Below are 23,128 nucleotides of genomic sequence, written 5' to 3'. Positions count from 1 at the left end.
TTTTGCAACGAGTTGCACACGCTATTTTTTGCAATGATGAAAAATGACCTTTATTATGATAAATCTGTACCAAAACTGTAAAGTCTGATTTACTCCACATGATAATTCTTGCCAATAAATAATGTTGCTGCAGAGAACAACCAGATTCTATGTTATCGTGCCACATCACATAGGTCTACAAGCCTTGAAGCGATAGATGAACTCGCCTTTGGAAAATTCTTATGTTATGTCCATCAAACTATTACTTTATTACGCGACGCAGAGAATACATTATCTGAACACTATCCCAAGCTAATTCAGCAAAATGTAGTCATGTTACTGCTGTTCCGATGTTGGTTTTTCATTATAGCACCCAAATGAGTGCTATAATGGATATTATGCAACCCTTTTGAGTTGCATAATGTTCATTCAAGCACCCGCTTTGTTGGTATGGAAAAGTAGGCCGTTTTATCACTCAAAGACGAACTGTAAACCAGGTATTATGATCAGGAATTGCAAAAAGATATTTTTGCAATTCCTGATCATAATATTTGGTTTAGAGTTCTTCTTTGAGTGATAAAACGGCCTACTTTTCCATACCAACGAAATGGGTGCTTTAATGAACATTATGCAACTCAAATGGGTTGCATAATATTCATTATAACACTCTTTTGGGTGCTATAATGAAAAACCAACATCAGAACAGTAGTTACATGACGATATTTTGCTGAATTAGCTTGGGTAAGTGCTCAAATAGTGTATTCCAGGCACCCCGTGATAAATTAAATAGTTTGGTGGACATGACATCAAAAATTTCCAAAGGCAAGTACATCTATCGCTTCACGGCTCATCGAACTATGCAATGTGGCACGGTAACATGGAATCTGATTGTTCTCCGCAGTAACATAATTTATTGGCAACAATGATCATGTGGAGTAAATTAGACTGTACAATTTTGGTACAGATTTATCAAATTAAAGTTCATTTTTCGTCATTGCAAAAAATAGCGTGTGCAACTCGTTGCAAAACTCGATTTTTTCTGCACTCGTAGTATTTATCCAACTCGACAAGCGTCGTTGGATAAACGTACTACTCGTGCTGAAAAAATCATCTTTTTGCAACTTGTTGCACAAACTACTATTTCTAATAGATAAATTAAGAACACCCATGAATAAAATATATACACTATGTTTGTCATAAACATCTACAATCTACTAACCTTTCATTCTCCTCGCAATAGTCAGGCGAATCTGCAATGTACACAAGGTCGGACTTATTGACTTTCTTATACTGCGAATCCTTCCGTTTCAATTTTTTGATAACACCTTTATTTTCAACAGGCTGGGAATAAAAACAATCAAAATTGCCGGTTAATAAAAATGTTTAAACAAATAGGCATACGGCAGTTGTCAATTTTCAGTGATACTCACTTTGACTAGAGCGGCGGCATCAAACATTGAACCGAGAGAGTCGGCCATCAGTTTCATAGGCGGTAATCGGCGCCAACAAACACGGGTCGTACAGGATCCGGACATCCCGTGACATTTGCATACTTTTTGCATTTTAGCTCGCAATGTCTATGGTTGTACAAAACGTATTAGAAGGAGTGTCCTCAAATAGGAACATGCACGAGGATTCAAATAAACAAGAGGAACAAAAGAAAATGAATGAAAACTTACTTACTCTTCGAGCAGCTTCATTGTTGTGCAGATTCATTAACCCGAAACTTGTGGAGCGATCCTCCTGCGGGTCAACAAATTGCCGAGCCTGCTTGATGCCGTAGTTGACATCCTCCGAACATCCACCCCAGGTCCACTTGCTGTGCTTCTTTCGCTGAATGTGGTCACAGGTGCACATGGTCAGCTCACCTTTGGTACAGTATCGGGTAATGGTCCATGCCAGGGAGGCGGAATTTATCGCGCTGAGATACGCCGTTTCTCGGTTTCCTGAATTGGTAAGGAGTTATGCATGGATTAGGGCACACTCTATGAGACAAATCTTTACAAACGCTACCTTTGTCATCGAAATTCCCGTAGAATATCTCCGAATCGCGTCGCACAGAACAGTTCCACCTACTATTCTGAAAGTATCCTTGACATTCATATTTGGCAATGTTTGCTGCATTAACAATAACCTGGAATGTGGAAATAATAGGAGAGATTTCACAGTCATGTTTTCAAAAATTATTGAAAAAATACAGCTTTCTGTACAGCTTAGTTGTACGAGAAAGGTAATAAGGATGAGTTTGCAATATATAATATTCGAGAAATCCAATATCTGACAAACGATAACTCAAGATCCAACGTCTTTCTTATGCATGTTGTTATAAAAGCTAGTAGAATTACTGTTTTGCTCAAGAAGGTCGAAAGAATTTCCCACCGAAACATTCAGTCACCTTCAGCATGACTAGCTTCAAAGCCACACTTGCCATAAAAGCATAAATGTCCCTTATGGATTTCCGTAAACTATGGATTTATCAATGGAATGCATATATTTCATAAAGTGACTTGGGGAGGCACTACACACCGTGTTATTTTTCCTTTGTCTCTTTCTAGCATTGCCACCTCGTAATTTTGAAGCGGCGTATTTCGGTTTTCAGTTGTTTGATGTAACTGTAAATGTATCAGCAAGTAGATTACGAGTAGGGGAAGGAGGGGCAATATGCCCTAGTTAAGCATAGACTGCTTTTATGCCTTAGCTATAACGATTTTCATGGGTGTTTCTACCTCACGCAACAGTTATACAATACAACTAGCTGATGCCATATTAAAATTAGAAAAAATCTCAATCATATTGATAATATTCACATTTCAAAGAAGTGGTGATATTTCGTTGCCGAAAAACTCATGAGGCAAAACGCCTTTTAGCAGGCAGCTCTAAGGACACAACGTACCATGCGTCGGCACATCAGCACTCTGGTATGGACAGTGCATGGGGACGCGAGTACATTGTAGGATAGTTCCACTAGGGTGTTTTGGCTCGCCGAAATGTTGGATGTTTCATCAAAATGTGGAAAATTTCAGTTTTTCCTACATTTCTATCTATTATTTTGACACCTTTTTCGCCTAATCTACATAATTTCAAGTCTAGTTTTATTAAGGCTATCTCAAAATTGTTAAATATAAGTAAATACCCGCAAGTCGTTTTGCCCCGGGGGACGTTTTGGGACCTCTTCCCATAAGCACGCATTTAATAAGCATTCCTAAGCACGCATTTCATAAGCATTCAATGATGAAATGATGACGATTTGATGACTGTTGCTTCCAGTGTTACCTTAATACTAATATCTACAATCCAAGCAAAACCCTAGGTACTTAGTTCGGAAAATTCGAACAAAAATATCATTGGGGAGACCGAGTTTTGTTATTCTGGTTAGATTTGTTGAAAACCGGTTTTCGCTGTCACCAGTGGCGTAGCCACGGGGGTGATTTTGGACATACCCCCCACCCCAGAGATAAAGTTTTTAGAGGATTTTTTTTTTCGAAAAAATGAAATCTCCGGAAACCCCCCCCCCCCCAGACCAATTTTCTGGCTACGCCACTGGCTGTCACAAATAAGTATAGAATTCTTGAGCACATTTGTGACATTTTTCAATTGATGAAAACAAATGAAGAAAAAAGTTATCAACAAACAAAAGTGGTACAAAAAATCGGGTTGTTAAGTTTGTTGAAATAAGTGAAACGCATCAAATGAATCAGCAGTAGGGTTAAGGCAGGTATTTTCGTCTTTTCGTCATAGTCGCAACCAATAGAAAAGACACTTTTTTTGCTAAACTCATCCGTACCAAATCGTAAGTTCAGGAGAAACGTTCAGCTATAGTGAAATTATGGCAAATGGACGTTGTCTTCATTGGTTTTAGACCCTACGACGATGGACGAAAATACCTGCCGTGTCCCTAGTGTTTATAATTTGACTTTTTAGTTTAAAAAAAAATAGTGAACATTTATTCGCTACCTTTTTTGTCAGAGTATACTTACGTTTTATATTGTTATCATTGACCTTCAATGCTGCTTTTTTGGGGAATCGGCCAGAATTTGTGACGATTGGTATTTACTAAATTTTTAACTCGGTCAAACAGAATCGGTTGTTTTATAGACCCTTTTTGGAGCTTGGATCATGTGATCAATCAATTTCCACTTTGTGCAATTTCCACTTGGTACGTGATCGCCCAGCAGATAACGAGGTGGAAATTGCTGCGGTGATCGAAATACGTCTGAAGATGGTCGAGACAAAGTAGTAGACCGAAACCTCACGCAAAAAATCAAATGGCGTATAGTTATTGCTCACCGAAAAATATCAATGAATCAATCCCATATTGAGTAACGGTGATTAAACCAATCAAACAACTTATGGAGACGTGAAAATTATCTGTTCCCGTCAATTTTTGTGTTTAAAGTAACACCGGTTCAAAATTATAAAATCGATATCCGAAGATCATTAAGTGTTTCTTCATCTCAAGAAAAAACATAGGCTGCAGCTAATGATTTTGGACCAATTTCAACCAGCATTTGAAGCATTTCTGAAGCTGCTACATGAAAAATTACACTGTGCGGAACTTCAATAGTTGCTGTACGACGGGCAGGACTGGATTTCGAATCGATCGCACTCATCAAGAACTTGCCGAGCCCAACGGAAGTCTGAAAGCGTACATGAATTGGAGTTTTTCATCAACAAAACGTTGGTGTCCGTTGAGCGCATTTCTAAGGTCCTCACGGTACTGGCGTCTTTGAGGTATCCGAATTGATTAATTGATCATCATTCTCGTCAGCCCGCAAGTAAGCTAAAAACACTAAACTTTCAATTTGCTCAACTATAAGGTAAGTCCAAACGCATGTTAATCAAGATGGGATCTATTATTTTTTATACATAGGGGAGGTTGAGGTAAAATGGACAGGGTGGGTAAAACGGACAGAGGTCCAGTTTGTGCTAAATCGTTTCAAAATTGGCACTCCTTTAAGTGGATCTTATTGCATGTTTCAAATTATGAGTGTAACATGTTTAACTACATTCAAATAATGAAAACTATTCTGTTTATTAAAGATTTAATGTAAACTATGGCTGATATTCCATGGCGATGTTATTTTTGTTGTGCAGTATTTAAGCTTTTAAAACAGAAATCGGCAAAACTATTCGGCAAGATCCTCGAGGATCTAAAACTTAGTCTACCCAAAGATTATGTACGGGTTGAATCGATGATTTATCTCAAAATTCGATTTTTTTAGAATTTTTTAAGAAATTGGATCATGGTGGGGTAAACGGACACGTTCTGGTGTGGGTAATATGGATCATATGAAGTACATACACTTTTTTCAACGAAATTATATTTTGAAAAGTTTGTACTGTTTACCTCCGAAAGACCAAGCATTCATTAGGAAATTCGAATTTCCGAGTTTTGTTCAGACAAATGGCATTTTAAAGTGATTTTTATTGATGTTACATGCTGTTTTTAGTAAAATCATTGTAAGTTACCAATATATTAATTATTATTTTTTATTTCCATTTCTTATTTCCACATTTTCAACATTTTTATTTCTAGAGACTCATTTTAGAGATACTTAGCCTATGCATACAATTTATCAACCAAATTCACTGTTTCAAGCTTAATTTCTTAACATGTCCGTTTTACCCACACATTATGTCCGTTTCACCGCATACTTTTAAAACGAGATTTTTTCATCCTTATTTTCATTGTCAAAAAATCACAAAATCCGATTGTTTTCTACTAAATTGACTTCAAGTCATTGTAGTGTTTCTATTCAAGATTCACGTAAGTGATTTAGGTTTTCCTTGTGAAAATGGCGCGATTCCTTAGCATGTCCATATTACCCCCAGCCCCCCTACTTTGGAATGATGATAGAAAATGTGGGTGTATAAATTTTGAATTAAGATTTTCGTGGAAAGAACGCGGAATCTAATAAGGGACAGGAAAAACATAGTATTGACAAAAATATTTATATTATAGGGGCATTATATTTACACAACTTGGATTCGTTGTATTATTCTAATTCATCGTGCAAATTCTATTCCCTGACTTCAAAATAGGTATTCAATGCTTATGTTCTTATAATTGTGTTACAATTTAGATCAATCACATTTTTTGCATTAAAGACCAGATCATTTAGAAATGGGGCACTTTCAAATGCGTGTTTTTTTTAACTTTTAGTTTGATCGAAAAACTTTCTAAGAATGGAACAAATACTAGCTGTGCATGTGCTTTTTGTGCATACTTTTTTGACGGGTCGTCACAGTTCTTGTCCCAGTTATATTTCTTTATAAACGTGATATATTTTATGAATGGCCCCTTACTGGAAATTGTATGAATTAAGCATTGTTTGTCCTAATCTTTGCATATTCAGATATTTTCATCATTGAACATTACAACACATTCTTGACAAATATGTTGATGATGATTCACGTATTGTGAAATTCAGCCATTCCATAAATATAATCGTTGAAGATTATGGAAGCCTTTGAAAAATCCGGTAAAACTATTGAAAAGCCCTCAATTGTCTAAAAATATAAAAGAAGAAAAAAGTTTAAGAATGTATGACAAAAGCGTAATGAATAATCATTCTTCTATACCTGTAATCACTGTAATGTAGTTTTTTATTGAAAAACATTTTGAATCACGATTCTGTGATTTCATTTAAACTTGGCGTGTCCTTCATTTTAGTTTTATTTTTAACATTTTCGTGAATTTAACCGAATGGTTTTTACTAGAAATAAAGAAGTTTGTAGGGAGTCCTTAGCATCGCATGCGGTACAAAGATCCTGCAGGTCCTAGGATCCAGGATCCTAGTTGCAGAATCTGACGAGGAATTGATTAAAGTTTCTTCTGCGTAGTTTTTCGTCAGTTTTCTTCGACTAGTGTACCGCCGAATTATCAATGCAATATTCTGGTCGAAGGCGAATGTTTCGTAGTTTGTGGTGAAAAACATCTTTGAATCATTCCCGTTTGAAGCAATAGGTTGATCCGATGTTTCTATGAAGTAATTTCCGAATACAACTAAATTTGATTCAACCAAAGTACAGACTGTTATTGGCTTTCCTCAATATTTCTATTTTCTTGATAAAATTTTCTGTGATTGTAAAGTTACATATTGGTTTATTACTAAGGGCATATATTAATATGAGTACATAATTTCAATTGGGATCGCATAAGGGGAAGGGAAAATTAATATATTTTATATTCTTTCTCGTTTCAGAGAGCGAACAATGGCGCTTAAACCTAGGCTAATTATAGCCAGGGCAAGTTTAATAGCTTCGCCCCATCCCAGGACAATTAACAATGGAGTGACAAAAATTTCTTAGCATGGTCACTCCCAACGTCTGTTTAAACGCATTATATCATTTGCTTATGATGATATTCCTAAACTATATTCCCTACCAACCATCCAACCCCTTGACATCTATGAGGGCGTCGGTGAGTCGCTGGCCTCTCGTTAAGTAGATGTCATATCATCATTTCCTTCCCTTCCTTAGTAACAGAGAAGATGGGCGTGGCCGGCAATGGTAGCTTTCATGCTTTATCATTTTTGACCCCCGATTGGGTTGCTATTAAATCCCAAATAGTAATCCATAAGCAGTTGGGGTAAGAAAGTTAAAGAAAATACATGACAGCTATCAGTATGCAATCTACGAAATACTCTGTTACAACGCAACGCAACGCAACGCAACGCAACGCAACGCAACCAATCAAACAACTTATGAATGGTCTATGATATGATATTCCAGTAGGTTAATTGAGTTTATATGACTTCAATCATTATTCATACAAGCTACTACAGACCTTTTAGGTTCACCAAAACGTCCTGAAAACCGTAACGATTGAACTACTTGATCATCCAAGTCCGTGTACGCAGAATAAATCGCAGGTTAACCTCTAATGCTTATTACACCGGATTGGGTAAATAACGATGATGAGGATAATGCGAAAGTCTTAATTGATCTGGAAGATACTATGAACTAAACTCAAGAATATTATGGAGTACCTTGAAGATTCCGTACATACGAAAATTGGGTTTGCATGATGCGTATATACCTATTGAACAGGGTTGAAGGTATACAGACGATGAGGACATTGCAAAAGCCTTGATTAATCCGGTAGATACTGTTAGCTGAACTCCAGAACGTTTTGGAGTACCTTGAGCATTTCGTATTCTAGAAAATAGGCTTTGCATGATGGGTATATGGTTATTGAACCAGATTGGGTGAATACCGATTATGAGGACATTGCAAATGTTTTGATTGATTTGACAGCTCCCGTATTCAAGAAAATTGGGTTTGCATGATGCGTGTATGCTTATTGAACCAGATTGAGTGTATACCGACGATGAGGACATTGCCAAAGCCTTGAGCTCCGTTAGGTACCGTGGCCTGAACTCGAGAACATTTTGGACTATCTTGAGCATCTTGTATTCTTGTCTGAGTATTCAGAACTATCAAACAATGTGATTTAGGACTCAAACATGCCAGATTTATGTGCATGCTCTGAGAAGCGAAATCTTTCCAAGGCTTCGGATATCTGGGTCTTCAGGGTATAATCAAACTTGACCCCTGATATTTTTCCTGCAAAGCCAACATCCTGGTGAACAGTTTTGCTGAAGAAAGTGGTGACCTATCGCTGATCTGTAATTTTACACAGCCAATCTAAAACGCTGGGCATATATGACCCATCCGTCCTGAAAGGGTTAAAGAGACGACAAGGGGTAAAATGATCTTTGAAAAAGGCAAAAAGGGGGAGTTGGGGAGGAATATTGATTAGTTATCGATCAACTCAGTGTAACTCAACTCCTGAACCCCTTTACCGAATCCAATAAAATTTGGAACACATATTCTCTGTCCTAAGGGGACAATTATAGTTATGGTTAGAGGGTCATTGGAAGAGGGGGAAAGGTTTGCTTAGTTTTGATCAACTCAGTGTAACTCTTGAACCGCTTGACTGATTTGAACCAAATTTGCAACAAATATTCTCTGTCTAAGGAACACGATGTTAGACGGCGTCACAGAGGAATGGCAGGGGGGGCAAATTTAAGGAACGAACAGTTTCTAACGCATTGGTCAATTTCAACCAAATTTTTATATGGAGTTAATTCATCAACAAAATACAATTACCATGCTGACCAATTGGTTTTATCATTTCCCTACTGTAAAAAAACGTGAATCAAACTGGCAACTGCGAGCAAGGCCGGGTACATACTAGTTCGCTTGTTCTATATATTTCTCGGGTACTTATTCAAAAGGACGTATGTGATTTTGTAAACAAAGATTCAAACGTCGGTTTGTCCAATCTGATGGTAATCCCACGTAAACCAACACCACCAACAAGTAGCTGAAGGCTTCCCCTTCCTGTCTTTGGTTTTGGTTTGCGTGGAAGTGCTATCAGATTGGACAAATCGACGTTTGAATCTTTGTTTACAAAATCACATACGTCCTTTTGAATAAGTACCCGAGATTTCACTAATTATAGCTAATTTGCAATAATTTCAAGAAATAGATTCGTGAAATACGTGAAATAATTAAATTTTTAATAAAAGTCTAATGATTTCTCTTTCCTTTATATTTTTTAACCAATATTGAATAATCCACCGCCAACTTCTTATTCTTAACATCTCGTGGATAAAGGGCGGGCTCTTCTCCCCATCTATTGGGTCAATCTGAAAAACGAGGGCTAGATTGTATTAGTGTATGTGCGAACTTCCTTCTGGAAGGAGATTCTCTATTCATCCCGTGGATTCGCATAGGCGTCTTTGCTTATGGAACCACCCCACTCATTTTTGTCCCTTCATACAGGAGTTTGATGAAATACATACAATAGTATAATCATGATCAAATTGTTCGTCAGATATGGCCAGTGCTATCGGCAGGTGCCTTGCTACAATAGATGGTAGTATCATCATCATCATCAATATTGAATAATCCACTGAAACTTTCTAAAGTATTTTTTTTAAGTTTCTGCGAGGTTCAATGCTTTTATAATATATTCTATGATATCTGACGGTGTTCTAGGCAAGTATTCCGAGCAAAGTCTGAAAACACAATGAGAGCATATAGAAAATATATTTTGATTTTGACATCAAATTGAAATCATTATTTGTTTTTTAAATATCAATCATCATGATTGATTACATATTATGGTCTCATTTTGCTGGAGATTTCTAAATTATATGATCGGATATCAAACTGAGTAAAATAAGTACGTAGTTATCGAAACCAATATCAAAATTAGTTTTCGATTTGCTCTCATCAACAGCAGGAATAGTTTTCATTTCACAGTAAGATTTTTGTGCTATACGTTTTGATATTTTAACCGACAAAACGACCAAAAAGATATCAAATTATTAAATAATCGTAATCGGCGATTTCACAACATTAAAATATGTTATCGATTTGCTCTCAAGCTTTACTCGAGATCGTAATCGTGTCCTTGTATGTGAACTCACGTGCTGTGGAAAGCAAGCTGTTCTAGTGCACCTCCAATGAACATAAAATAAGTAATACAGACGGGGAAGGTGGGTAGACTTGATCCCCGGGGAGACTTGATCACCCCTTGTTTTATCGAAAACTAAAGTAGTTTTGTTCTAGCGTATTTTTTAGTATAGATCCTCAATACAAATGACCTTTATGTGGTGAGTTATTTTTTGGATTGACAACCTTATTTATTTTGCAGGGCGGTTTGTATGTTTTGACCTTCCCAAAGATTTTTTTATTGGCCACGCAAAATTTGAACAACTTTTCATAACAATGACAAAATGCTTTCGTTTTTTCACAGCAAAAAGCCATAAATATGCTTAATGATCTGTACTGGTAAAAATGTCAACATTCCATCAAAGTTTTAGGATATTTGGATTTGAAGTTATTGCCTCATAAGGTCACTTGATTCCCCATTAGTCACCCATACACAAATTTGGCGAAAAAAAATTTCAAAAAATATAAATCTGTTTTCAGGTTTCTAATTTATGGTAGATTTGACAGATTTGATGAAAAAAATAGGGAAAAAAATGGCAGGAAAAAATATTTATTGCGTAGATATCCTAAAAAGGGGATCAAGTCGCCTCAAATTTTAAAATTGCATGTGCTGTCGAATTCAATAACAAAAATCGTTCATGTATACGCACAGCAATTCGAAAATTCTCCGTATTTTGAAGAAAAAATATTTTTAAAATCTGAGGGCACCTTTTTAATTTTATCAAAGCAAGTTCTTGGAGAGGGATCAATTTCCCCCGAATATTTTAAAAGTCGAGTTTTGACAGCACTCCAAAAAATCGATTGTGTATCAATAACAACAATAATTTAAGGACTGCCATACATCAGTAAAGTTAAATACTATATTTCTTAGAGAGTCTGTGTGGAAATCGCGTATGTTTATTTATTTTTGGCTGTGATACATCGGAAATCAGAAAAGGGGATCAAGTCTACCCAGTCTCCCCTACAGCAGCGTCCTTGCAACAGCGCGTTAGTTCACACACAGTTTTCGGGATTAACGCGGATTAAAAAAAAATGTTTTTGAGTTGCGCGTAAAAAAACGTTGGAGTTTGTTGAAACACACGCAATAATATAAACAGGATCAAATCGTTTGCCTGGAGTTTGATTTTTGATATATGCCTCACTCGATCAAATAAAAAAAAATATAAATTTTATAATTGATACATTTGGAACGTTTATGTAAATATGTACACCTCCTCATGACCCCCGCTGTTATGATTCGTACCTTTAACAATTCCGGATTATTGAGGCAAATTTCTCTTTGATATTGGGTAAAGAATGTGTTCTCGTTGTAGAACTCGTAGCTCCGGTTGGAGTCCCGATGGAAGTGTTTCACATCCAGTGAAAGGTCCGCCACCCGCCACCAGTTGCCGTTGGTAAGTCCATTGCAGTATATGAGCACAATCAGCAACAGCAGGATGGACTTTCGTTGCACTGCATTGCTGCTGATGTGGCCAGCATTGCCGGTGCGGGATATCGGTGGCCAGCTGCTACGGAACGGCGGGAATATGCTCGATAGTCTGAAGCAAAAGAAGTTCTTATGCTTCACCATTTTCCACTCGTGCTACTCATCGGATATTAATGATGTGCCATCTCAGCGAAGGATCTGAAACATTGATGGAAAAAAAATCGATTAGATCTCCGAATATAAAACCAAAATCAATCGAGATTCGTTGGTGCGAAAAGTACTGTGTGCAAATTTTAATAAAACCGATACCCTAAATGTAATCGTAGCATATAAAATGAATGTATTCCACTGCGGCGTCCCAAAAGGGATAAAAAATCAGATTTTATTAGTTTTATCCTTGGTTTTATTGAATTGGCAGATGTTGTCATTAAATTTTTTTTTGAGATATAGTTTTTGTTTTTGATTATGTGTACCTCTTCTTCTCCAATGTTTCAACATTTACATTCCTACTGGATCTTGGCCTACTTATCCACTTAGTGTTCTATTAGCATACCAATAGTTAGTGATCGAAGGTTTTTCTATGCCTGCCATTGTATGAATATGTACTTTGTATGGCAAGCAGCATAATGGATACACTATGTACAGGGAGTCAATAATATGTCCCACCCAAAAATATTCTAGACCTGGACTGTTGATCGAACTCGCAATCTCCTCGAACTCAATTTCACCTTTGCTCAGATTCAAAAAAGCGTTGAATCGTGTTTTACCTATAAAGTCATCTAAGTGATATGCGAGTTATTTTTATGCAGTATCAACAGCAGAAGTTTCATACATTTGACCATTGTCCCTTTCTGTTGAAGTTACCTTACCTTTGGTCCCACATGTGCGATTATCATAGAATCATTTATGTTATCTTAATCCCTGGAAACAAGAATCTCCCTCATGGAGAAATATACAATCTGGAGTGGCGTCCAACCGTAATAAGCCTCGTAAATACATTCTCCATCATTATTAGGATCTTTGCCAATTCGCTAGAACTCGTCCCCTTCCCAGTTATGCAGCATAATTGGATGGAAAACAATAAAGAGTCCTTTGTTTGCAGCTCCCGCTTTTTTTTAGTCTCTCTCGATGTTGGTACATACATAGCTCGACTCACATATTTTGCTGCTTGTATTACAAGCATTCATCACATAATAACCACCGGCACAAGTTCCATTCGCTCGATTCCTCGTTCCCATCTATCATTTCGTCTTCCTGCTACTGAGTACCACCAATTTTGCTGAAATCTGATATTTTATTTCTGGTGAACGATATGGTATTCGAATCTCGCATGTATGTTTGCTGTTGTTCGTGCCGAATTGTAGCATGGAGAGAGAAGGGAAAACAGCGGTTCATGTTCTGCTTCAGGTCTTGGAATCGGCCATCATATAAACCATGCTGACTATTTACGTTTTTTTTTGGATACATAAGTTTTACCGAAAGGCTACCATTTCACAATTTCTGTTGTAGAATTTTGGTAAGCATGTTTTTTTTGGTAAGCAATTTTCTATCTGCTGTGTGTACATTGTGCATGCGTATGTATTAACACAAAAAATAATGCTTCTTCTAAAGATTGGCCTTTTCTTCTAAACATGTGCAATTAATTTTAGAGAGTTCCTAAAGTTCATATGTTGATAAAATTCGTTGTGTCATTTGGTGTTTATATAACCAATCTTTAATTTGCAGGTGTGAATTTCCTCGAATCCACTTAGGGGTAAAACCCAGTTTAAGTGTAAGCGACTTAAGAACTACACCCTGGCCTAAATGATAATAAATTTCAATCATTGAGTATCGTTTACTGCAACTATCGCTTCAACTCCCCTGAACTTAACTGTTGAATAAAGTGTTTGCAAAATTGTGTGAAGATGTCAGGTGAACACTACAGATCGTTCGTGCCTCGACTTTCGTGCCTCTTGTTCAATATTGCGCTAGCAGGTGTCCGGCGGAGAGCCGGGTACATCCGCCTGAAACGTGAGGCAACAAAATGGTGGACTTGTGGTGAATGCATCGAAAACAAAGTATGCTTGTAAAGTATGCTGATCTGGTTAGGCTGGGACCACATACTCTAAAGAATATATTCTCGTTCGGAGTCGAAACCATCGGTGTATCGGATCTCCTGGTTACGGAAGTGCTTTGCGGTGAATTTCAGAACAGGCCTTCTCAGTTCGATCCGCTTCGTCAAGGAGAGGTATCCTGTGCTGCCATGCTGTGTAGCAGCATTGAAGGTACCAATTTTGCCGCAGATATCCGCGAGGACCTGATGCCGACATCCACACAGGATGGTCACAGTCAGAACCGACCCTCACGGACTCTAGTTTCTTCGGCAAATTCATCGAAAGCGGTGCCGGCAATCAGTACCCGGTGTGGAAGTTTTTAATGAAGGCAAACATGTTGCTGCCTACGTCTACGAGTAGTTGATTTCGCCGCCTCCAAGAGTAGGCCATTCGCAGCACATACTTCCAACATAGCCTTCCGTATCTATTTATTTATTTATTTATTTATTTCGTCAACCGACGTAGACTAGTACAAATACATATACATGTTTTTTTTCTTTCGTAATGCTATAGTAGATTATGAAATACAATAAAAAACATTAAAAAATAAAATATTTTTTTTGCTGAAGTTGTTTGTAATTATAAATTTAAATTGTTGAATTTCTTATGTTTGTTTTTTGAAAATATTGTTTAATGTTATGCCGAGACATTGTTAAGTCAATAGCTTCGACTTAACAATGTCTAAACTCATCATTCGGTTAAGAGGTCCAAATTTGGCATAATTTGTTCGGCGGTGGTTAGTGAAAAATAATGTCCTATGTCGAAGTAGCCGAGGAGGTTTTTAAAGTTTAATTTCGACAAAATTTCAGTTGAGTCAACACGTTGAGATACTATATCGTTTACAAATGAAACCGTTGCAAACTCTCGACGCTGTTTCAATGTTTTCATGTTTATAAGCATGCAACGTGATTCATAAGATGACGTCCAACCTAATTTACGAATTGTACTGATTCTATTCTTTCTTCATGTGTGGTTAAGTAAGGCGACCATACAATGCTACAATATTCCAGTATGGATCGTACATATGAAATATATAGTGTTTTGATTGTGTAGGGATCCTGAAAGTTGAAACAGAAGCGCTTGATAAAGCCTAGCATATTATTAGCTTTGTGAAAGATTGTGTTATAGTGATCAACAAGAGTTAGTTTTGAATCTAAAATCACTCCTATATCCCTAACTCTTTCATTTCTTTCTACAGTTTTGTTCCCTAGTACAATTTGTGTATTTGGTGTTGTTCTTTTTCTGCTGAATGATATTATGTTGCATTTCTTTACATTTAGTTGCAATAGGCTTTTTCTGCACCATGTATATAACATCTGTATTTCATTCTGGAATACTATAATGTCGCCTTCATTTTTTATTTTCATAAATAACTTTATGTCATCGGCATAAATTAAAAGCTTTATATTTTTGAGAATGAGAATGAATCGGTACACCTGGAGATCACCATTGCAGACAGAATCACAAATCGACCACGTTCTGATTGATGGACGGCACTTCTCCGACATTATCGACGTCAGGACATATCGTGGCGCTAACATCGACTCTGACCACTATCTGGTAATGGTTATACTGCGCCCAAAACTATCCGTCATCAACAATGTTCGGTACCGACGACCGCCGCGGTACGACCTAGAGCGACTGAAGCAACCTGATGTCGCCACTGCATACGCGCAACATCTCGAGGCAGCGTTGCCGGAAGAGGGTGAGTTCGATGGGTCCCTCTTGAGGACTGCTGGAATACATTCCGTTGGGTATATGGGACGAAGTCGACAGAACGATTGGTTCGACGAAGAGTGCAGACAGATTCTTGAGGAGAAGGACGCAGCGCTGGCGGTTGCACTGCAGCAAGTTACCCGGCAGAACGTGGAACGTTATAGACGGAAGCGGAGACAGCAGACCCACCTTTTTCAGGAGAAGAAACGCCGCCTGGAAGAAGCGGAGTGCGGGGAGACGGAACAGCTGTGCCGTTTTAAAGAAACACGAAAAGATACAAGTTCTGTCAGAAGTTCAACGCATCCCGCAAAGGCTTCGTACCGCGAGCCAAAATGTGCAAGGATAAGGATGGGAGCATCTTGACGGACGAACGTGTGGTGATCGAAAGGTGGAAGCAGCACTACGAGGAACATTTGAATGGCGCTGAGAGTACGGGCAATGAAAGTCAAGGCAGCGGAGGAGATGACTACGTCAGTGCAGCCAACCAGCCGAGCCCCCACCTTGAGGGAAGATAAGGATGCCATCCAACAGCTAAAGACCAATAAAGCAGCTGGTAAGGATGGTATTGGAGATGAGCTTATCAAGATGGGCCCGGAAAAGCTAGCCACTTGCCTGCACAAACTGATAGTCAGAATCTGGGAAACTGAACAGCTACCGGAGGAGTGGAAGGAAGGAGTTACATGCCCCATCTACAAGAAAGGCGACAAGCTGGAGTGTGAGAACTTTCGAGCGATCACCATCCTTAATGCCGTGATATCCCAGATCATCTTCCGTCGTCTTCCGTCATTAGTGAATGAGTTCGTGGGAAGTTATCAAGCCGGCTTCGTTGACGGCCGTTCGACAACGGACCAGATCTTTACTGTACGGCAAATCCTTCAAAAATGCCGTGAATACCAGGTCCCAACGCACAATCTGTTCGTTGATTTCAAGGCATACGACAGTATAGACCGCGTAGAGCTATGAAAAATTAAGGACGAGAACAGTTTCTCTGGGAAGCTTACCAGACTGATCAAAGCAAGATTTCGGCGAACACTCCAGTTCGTTCTAATCGCGCCGGGGACTAAGACAAGGTGATGGACTTTCGTATCTGTTGTTCAACATTGCGCTAGAAGGTGTCATGTGGAGAGCCTGGTGTAACAGCCGGGGTACGATTTTCAACAGATCCAATCAATTTATTTGTTTCGCGGATGACATGGACATTGTCGGCCGAACATTTGCAAAGGTGGCAGACCTTTGCAAATGTGAAGCAACAAAAGTGGACTGGTGGTAAATGCGTCAAAGACAAAGTACATACTTGTGGGTGGAGCCGAGTGCGACAGGGCCCGTCTGGGAAGCAGTGTTACGATAGACGGGGATACCTTCGAGGTGGTCGAGGAATTTGTGTGGTGGCTAAGAATGACCCGCGAGCTCGCCCAACCCTATGGCGAACCCAGTAGCCAGAATTTTGCTGGAAGGGTACGATGGGCAGGGGTTAGGGACAAAACGTCGAAAGACAAAAGGTCGTAAAGGACAAAAGGTCGAAAGGGCAAAACGTCGAACGGGACAACGGGTCCAAATAAACCAAATATCAATAAGATCAAAAAGTCGAAAAGAACAAAAAACTGGAACGGAGAGAATCAATTTCGCACCAGAGTTGCCCTACATAGTACATAGTACAAAAACTCTGCTTGAGTTGATCGATAAATTAACAATACCTTTCCTTTCACACCCTCCCCTTTTCCATACCTAATCCACTATCGTCGTCTCCTTAATATAAAGAATGTGCGTTCCAGAACAGAAGTTACACTGAGATGATTGATAGCTGAAAAATACCAGTCCCCCTACAACCTTCCCCGTTTTCTGAATATCATCCCAAACCCTTTTAAGAAAAGCATCCCTAACCCCCCTATCGTCGTTTCCTTAAGACAAAGATTATGTTTTCCGAATTTGGTGGAAATCGGTAGAGGGGTTCAAAAGTTAAACTAAAATCTTATGAATATCTCTTCCCCTCACCCTCCCCCTTTTTCAGAGTGCACCCCACACCCTCTCTATCGTTGTCTCCTTTAGGTAAAGAATGTGTGTTCCAAATTTGGTAGAAATCGGTCAACGGGTTCAGAAGTTATGCTGGAACATACAAACATTGAGTTTTATATATATATACCCGATCAATAATGCATAACGAAATTATATCAAGGGGAGTTATTTATTTCAGATAAATATTGTAACAAAATGTGTTATAAATTTTACTGGTTAGTTGTTAAAATAACAAAAATTATATCAAAAATACCTCTAGCCATAACACAATTAAAACAGAGGTTGATACCTTCATATCAACATTATAACAAACGTTGATATAATTTTTCTGTACAAAAATCTACTTTCAAGGTAATTGCCTACATCACGGATAGAAAGCTGGTGCGCTACCACGACGGATTTCCATCCATAATGTAGGCAATCAACTTTGTTCCAGCTATGCATTAATATCGAGCGGGTTCAAGTTAAAATGAAGGTGATTACCTCCGATTTTGTTTTCAATGTCTACAAAAAATGTAGGCAATTATTTTGTGAAAATAATCATAACTAATATTGTTATAATTTTGATATGAAATAAAACTGGCCGAAAACACATTTTTATCGAATTATCTAATTATAACACACGTTGTTTTAAATAACAACCATTGATATAATTGAGATATAATTTTGTTATGCATTCCTGATCGGGAATGGGTACCACTTGATCAAAATCCCACTCCTTGGCGTACGCTCAAAAGGATTTAGGAAAAGTGACACTGAACTGCAGTAAAGCATAGTAAAGGACGACGATAGAGAGGGTGTGAGGTGCACTGTGGAAAAGGGGGAGAGGCGGAGGATCTCAAAGACAATAGCTTATGATGCTAATATTTTTTTAAATCTACTCTCAATTTGTAATGGCGTTACCGACTGGATTTGCTTCACTGATTCAAATTTTGGCTTTCTCAGTCTGTGGATTTAAGAATGTAAACAAAAATCGTTCTTAAATCCACAGACTGAGAAAGCCAAAATTTGAATAAGTGAAGCAAATCCAGTCGGTAACGCCATTACAAATTAAGAGTAGATTTAAAAAGTTATTAGCATCATAAGCTATTGTCTTTGGGATTAAGATTTTACCTGTTGACCAATTTAATAAATAAATAAATAAATAATAATGATATGAAAATGCTAATATCATCTTCCAAACTTAGACGGGCATGCTCATGATAGAATTAGAGGCGAAAGTATAGAATTGATAGTTCCATTAGGATACGGCAGGCATGAAGAATGTTTTTATAGAAGTCGATTTGAAAGCGAGCGGAGGGCAATATTTGTGATGGTATATATCGCACGACCTTCCTTCTGCCAAACTCCCGTATGAAGCAGTGGATGGAAGAATATCAGTGTGGAAGCTGATATATCTCCACTGGCTCTGTGCCTCTAATTCTATCATGAACATGTACGTCTAAGTTTGGAAGATGATATTAGCATTTCCATATCATTGTAAATCGTTCAACTTCACGTAGAAGAAACACACTTAAATCATTAATTAGTAAATAAATTATAATTAGTTAGAAAACAGCCGTGCAAATTGTCCTAGGTTGAACTGTAACCGTTGGTTCCAATTATTCCTTGCCAGCTCATCAGCAAGTTAAGGTACACTGTTATATATTTAGACTAAACTAAAGTGACCAAACGTCCCACGTTTCGCGGGACGCTGCATTTTTCAACTTCATTTTTTAAAGTACTAACAATTAATGCAGCCTTACAAATATTTTTATATATTTTTTTGTGCCAGAATCTATGCGGAATGTACTTTCGGTGTTCCGTCATATGGGGAGAAGATGATCATTGAGGCGAAGATGATCATTTGATGTGTCAGTCAAAAGTGCCTATTTTTTTTATGAAACGGTAGTCAACAATATTATCCGTTCAAGTAATGTTACCGCTAGGTAGAAAATCCGAGATTTTTTTATTATAATCATGGAAGTGTATTTCGTGGAAGAAAGAGAGAGATAGTCATAAATGACGCTATTTTCGTTTCAAATATTGACTTCGTAGACTTCTTTACGTAGTAAATTCAACATTCCTACAAATAACCTAGTGCATTTTGACGGCTAGGTCATAATGATTTTAGTACAGCTGTCTTGATCAACTTCACCCCAAACCAGATTACTCAAAAAATGTGTGATAATTTAATTTATTTCAATTCATTGATTTTTGCAACGTATAGCAGTACATGTTTTGAATATATTTGTTTAGATTTAAAATGTAAACACCCATTGTTATTGCATATTTTGTCTTTAAAATGATCATCTTCCCCCCAGTTGCCGGTACTAATTTTCAAGCCAGTGACGTATTCCAGATAGGCGTCCCGCGTTTCGCAGGACGCTTGCTGGTCACATTAGACTAAACCCTCCGCGTTTTCCTCTCACCTACAAGGAACTCGCAGGCTGAGAAGGGTTGTGAGTACCGCTAGTCAAAACATTATTCATGCTGCAAAAAAATAATCACTAATAGCTTCCGAGGTTATTTCGTCTACCCACAGGTGGATCAGGATGGAATGGTTGCCAAACAGAAGACACAGTCATTATCCGTAGATTTTTTATAAAGTACTTCTTTATAATATCAGTGAATATCGTCATCTCGTCACCTGGCACAAAACCCCGTATCGCTTCGAAAACCGCCAAAGCCAACCATCCTACAGAGCACTCACCTGGCACAAAACCCCGTATCGCTTCGAAAACCGCCAAAGCCAACCATCCTACAGAGCACTACCCGTTTGTGAAAGAGCCGGTCGTCATAGCGAAGTATCCGAAGTATCACTTGGACGCAAAGCCAAGAACTGTCAGTTAACTAACCTGCAGATCGCTACCCATTCGTGAAAGAGGCCATCGTCGTATTAGACGGCAAGCAGCGGATATGCAGAGAGACCAAAAGCAAGGTCATCGTGCATCGACCTTCATCGTCGCCGGCGGACACTAGCCCCGCAAATGCTACCACCTGTACCAGAAAAACCGCAAGTACTCATTCAAGCCATTAGACGTCACAAACGCCTACTGTGTTTCCTTTGTGAATTTTCTCCTTGAGTCGCTTTTGAGCCTCTTACACGCTCATTTTTTTCTACTCAATAGTGAGTAGTTTTGTATTGCCGTCTCTTTTTTTCCCACAGAAATTTTACTCACTTTTGAAAAAAAGTGGAACCACTCAAAATTTGAGTAGTTCCACTTTTTTTCAAAAAGTGAGTAAAATTTCTGTGGGAAAAAAAGAGACGGCGATACAAAACTACTCACTGGTGAGTAAAATAAAAATGAGCGTGTAGGTACGGCACTGTTTGTCGGTTTTTCAATCGTTTGTAAAACCCAAAACAAAATTCAATACATATTCTGCTGAATTTTCATTTCATTTAAGGCGATAATTCTAAAAAAACTAAATTTCCAAATGGCTATATCACAGTGATTTTTCAACCGATTTTCTTAGGTTTTTCACCAATCTCTTAACTAACTCTTCTCATTTCTGGACGTTACAGACCAGATCAGATCTTATTAATTTTAATCAAAACGTTCATGTTATTATGTATGATACTGCCATCCGTCTTCTTATTTCATCTTTTCAGAAACCAGTCTATTTTCGATCTTTGAACCAGAACAAAGAATATTCCATAGTGTGCCTGTAATGGTGTAATGAGGAACCCTAAAGCTATTCCAACTCATAAAGTGGGGACTAGTGGGGACATCGAAGATCTTCATGTTGATCGATTTGAATATTGAGACCTGTACTCAAGGATAGTTTGGAGTGCCGTAGATGTCGAACGAATTCTATGGTGTGTCTGTAATGGTGTTACGAGTTATCATGGAGCTATTCCCCCTCATAAAACTAGTGGGGACATCGATGATCTTCATGTTGATCGAATTGATTATTAAGATCTGAGCTCAAGGAGAGTTTGGAGTGTCGTAGATGTCGAACGAGTTCTCTAGTGTGTCTGTAATGGTGTAATGAGGAACCCTGGAGCTATTCCAACTCACAAAACAAGTGGGGACATCAAAGATCTTCACGTTGATCGATTTGAATATTAAAACCTGTACTCAAGGATAGTTTGGAGTGCCGACATCTACGGAATGAATTTTATTGTGTGTCTATAATGGTGTTACGAGGTATCATGGAGCTATTCCACCTCATAAACTAGTGGGGACATCGATGATCTTCATGTTGATCGAATTGAATATTAAGATCTGAGCTCAAGGAGAGTTTGGAGTGTCGTAGATGTCGAACGAATTCTGTGGTGTGTCTGTAATGGTGTTACGAGTTATCATGGAGCTATTCCATCTCATAAAACTAGTGGGGACATCGATGATCTTCATATTGAACGATTTCTCGCTTAACTTTTCAAAAGGACCTAAGTAACATTTTTTTCATGAATTAATTTGAGTACTGCAATCAAAAGCTTTCATGTTGTTCTGTTGATTGCGATTACTATTCAAATTAATTCATGAAAAAATGTTACTTAGGTCCTTTTGAAAAGTTAAGCGAGATTTGAATATTAAGATCTGAGTTCAAGAACTGTTTGGAGTATCGTTGATATTGGGAAAGATCTGTTATGCCGCTGGACAGGCGCGGGAGCATTTCAATTTCAATTATTTGACCAGAATGTAGTAAAAAATGGTGTTGATTTCTTAGAACATCAAAATTAGAACCCAAGGATAGTTTGGATGCTTTAGATCATCCTAGTGACCTTAGCCTGACCTGGGTAATATTTTTCCTGGATAGAACAGTTAATTTTGAACATTTTTGCTGAAGAAAGCAAGGCTCTATCTCTTAAAACTGATTTTTGACAGCTAATTTTCGTCTTGGGTCATATATGACCCATCCGTATTGAATCGGTTAAACCAGGACGTTTCTTGACGAACTATTGGTTTTCCAACTCTGAAAGCAGCATTATCTAAAACTAGCCGGTGTTAAAGAAAGGTCCTCCCTCATTCAGGCCATGCGAATCAAAACTTGGTGAGAGAATTCCATTATATATATTTACTAAATTATATTGAAACTATATGATTAAATACAATAAAAAACCATCAGGGCACCCGATTGAAGCGATTTGGATATGAAGAGTGGGATCGCCAACTTCCTATTGTTAATATCTCGGTGATAAAGAGCGTGTTCTTCTCCTCATCTAATGGGTCAATCTGGGAAACGAAGGTTAATTTTTTTATTATATGTACGAACTTTCTTCTGGAAGGAGATTCTGTATTCATCCCGTGGATTATTCGCATAAGTGTCTCTGCTTAGGGAGCCACCCCACCCATGTTTGGCCCTTCATACAGAAGTTTGATGAAATACAAACAATAGTATAATCATAATCACATCGTTTGTCAGATGTGATTATGATTATGCTGGTGCTGGTGCTCCAATAGATGGTAGTATCATCATCATCATCATCATCATTTGAACTAGGGGGAAT

The 23,128-nt window shown here is 38.1% G+C and overlaps 1 protein-coding gene across 12 annotated transcripts in view; it reads right to left on the bottom strand.

Moving 5' to 3' along the window:
• The window catches only part of LOC134211955 (protein Wnt-1-like), a 126,514-nt gene that overhangs the window by 33,630 nt on the left and 69,756 nt on the right, over positions 1 to 23,128 (bottom strand). For all 12 annotated transcript variants that reach the window (XM_062689364.1, XM_062689362.1, XM_062689365.1 and 9 more), the window contains 5 exons: positions 11,690 to 12,070; positions 1,993 to 2,113; positions 1,663 to 1,925; positions 1,410 to 1,556; positions 1,199 to 1,320 (listed from right to left, as the gene is read on the bottom strand). In XM_062689364.1, coding sequence (XP_062545348.1) covers positions 1,199 to 1,320; positions 1,410 to 1,556; positions 1,663 to 1,925; positions 1,993 to 2,113; positions 11,690 to 12,016 — 980 coding nt within the window. In that variant the 5' untranslated portion in view covers positions 12,017 to 12,070. The remainder of the gene's footprint in view (positions 1 to 1,198; positions 1,321 to 1,409; positions 1,557 to 1,662; positions 1,926 to 1,992; positions 2,114 to 11,689; positions 12,071 to 23,128) is intronic.

This window comes from Armigeres subalbatus, chromosome 2 (genome assembly GCF_024139115.2).
Source record: "Armigeres subalbatus isolate Guangzhou_Male chromosome 2, GZ_Asu_2, whole genome shotgun sequence".
Classification (NCBI taxonomy): Eukaryota; Metazoa; Arthropoda; class Insecta; order Diptera; family Culicidae; genus Armigeres; species Armigeres subalbatus.
Note: the sequence above shows the minus strand (reverse complement) of the source record. Positions and strands in the feature narration are given on the sequence as shown.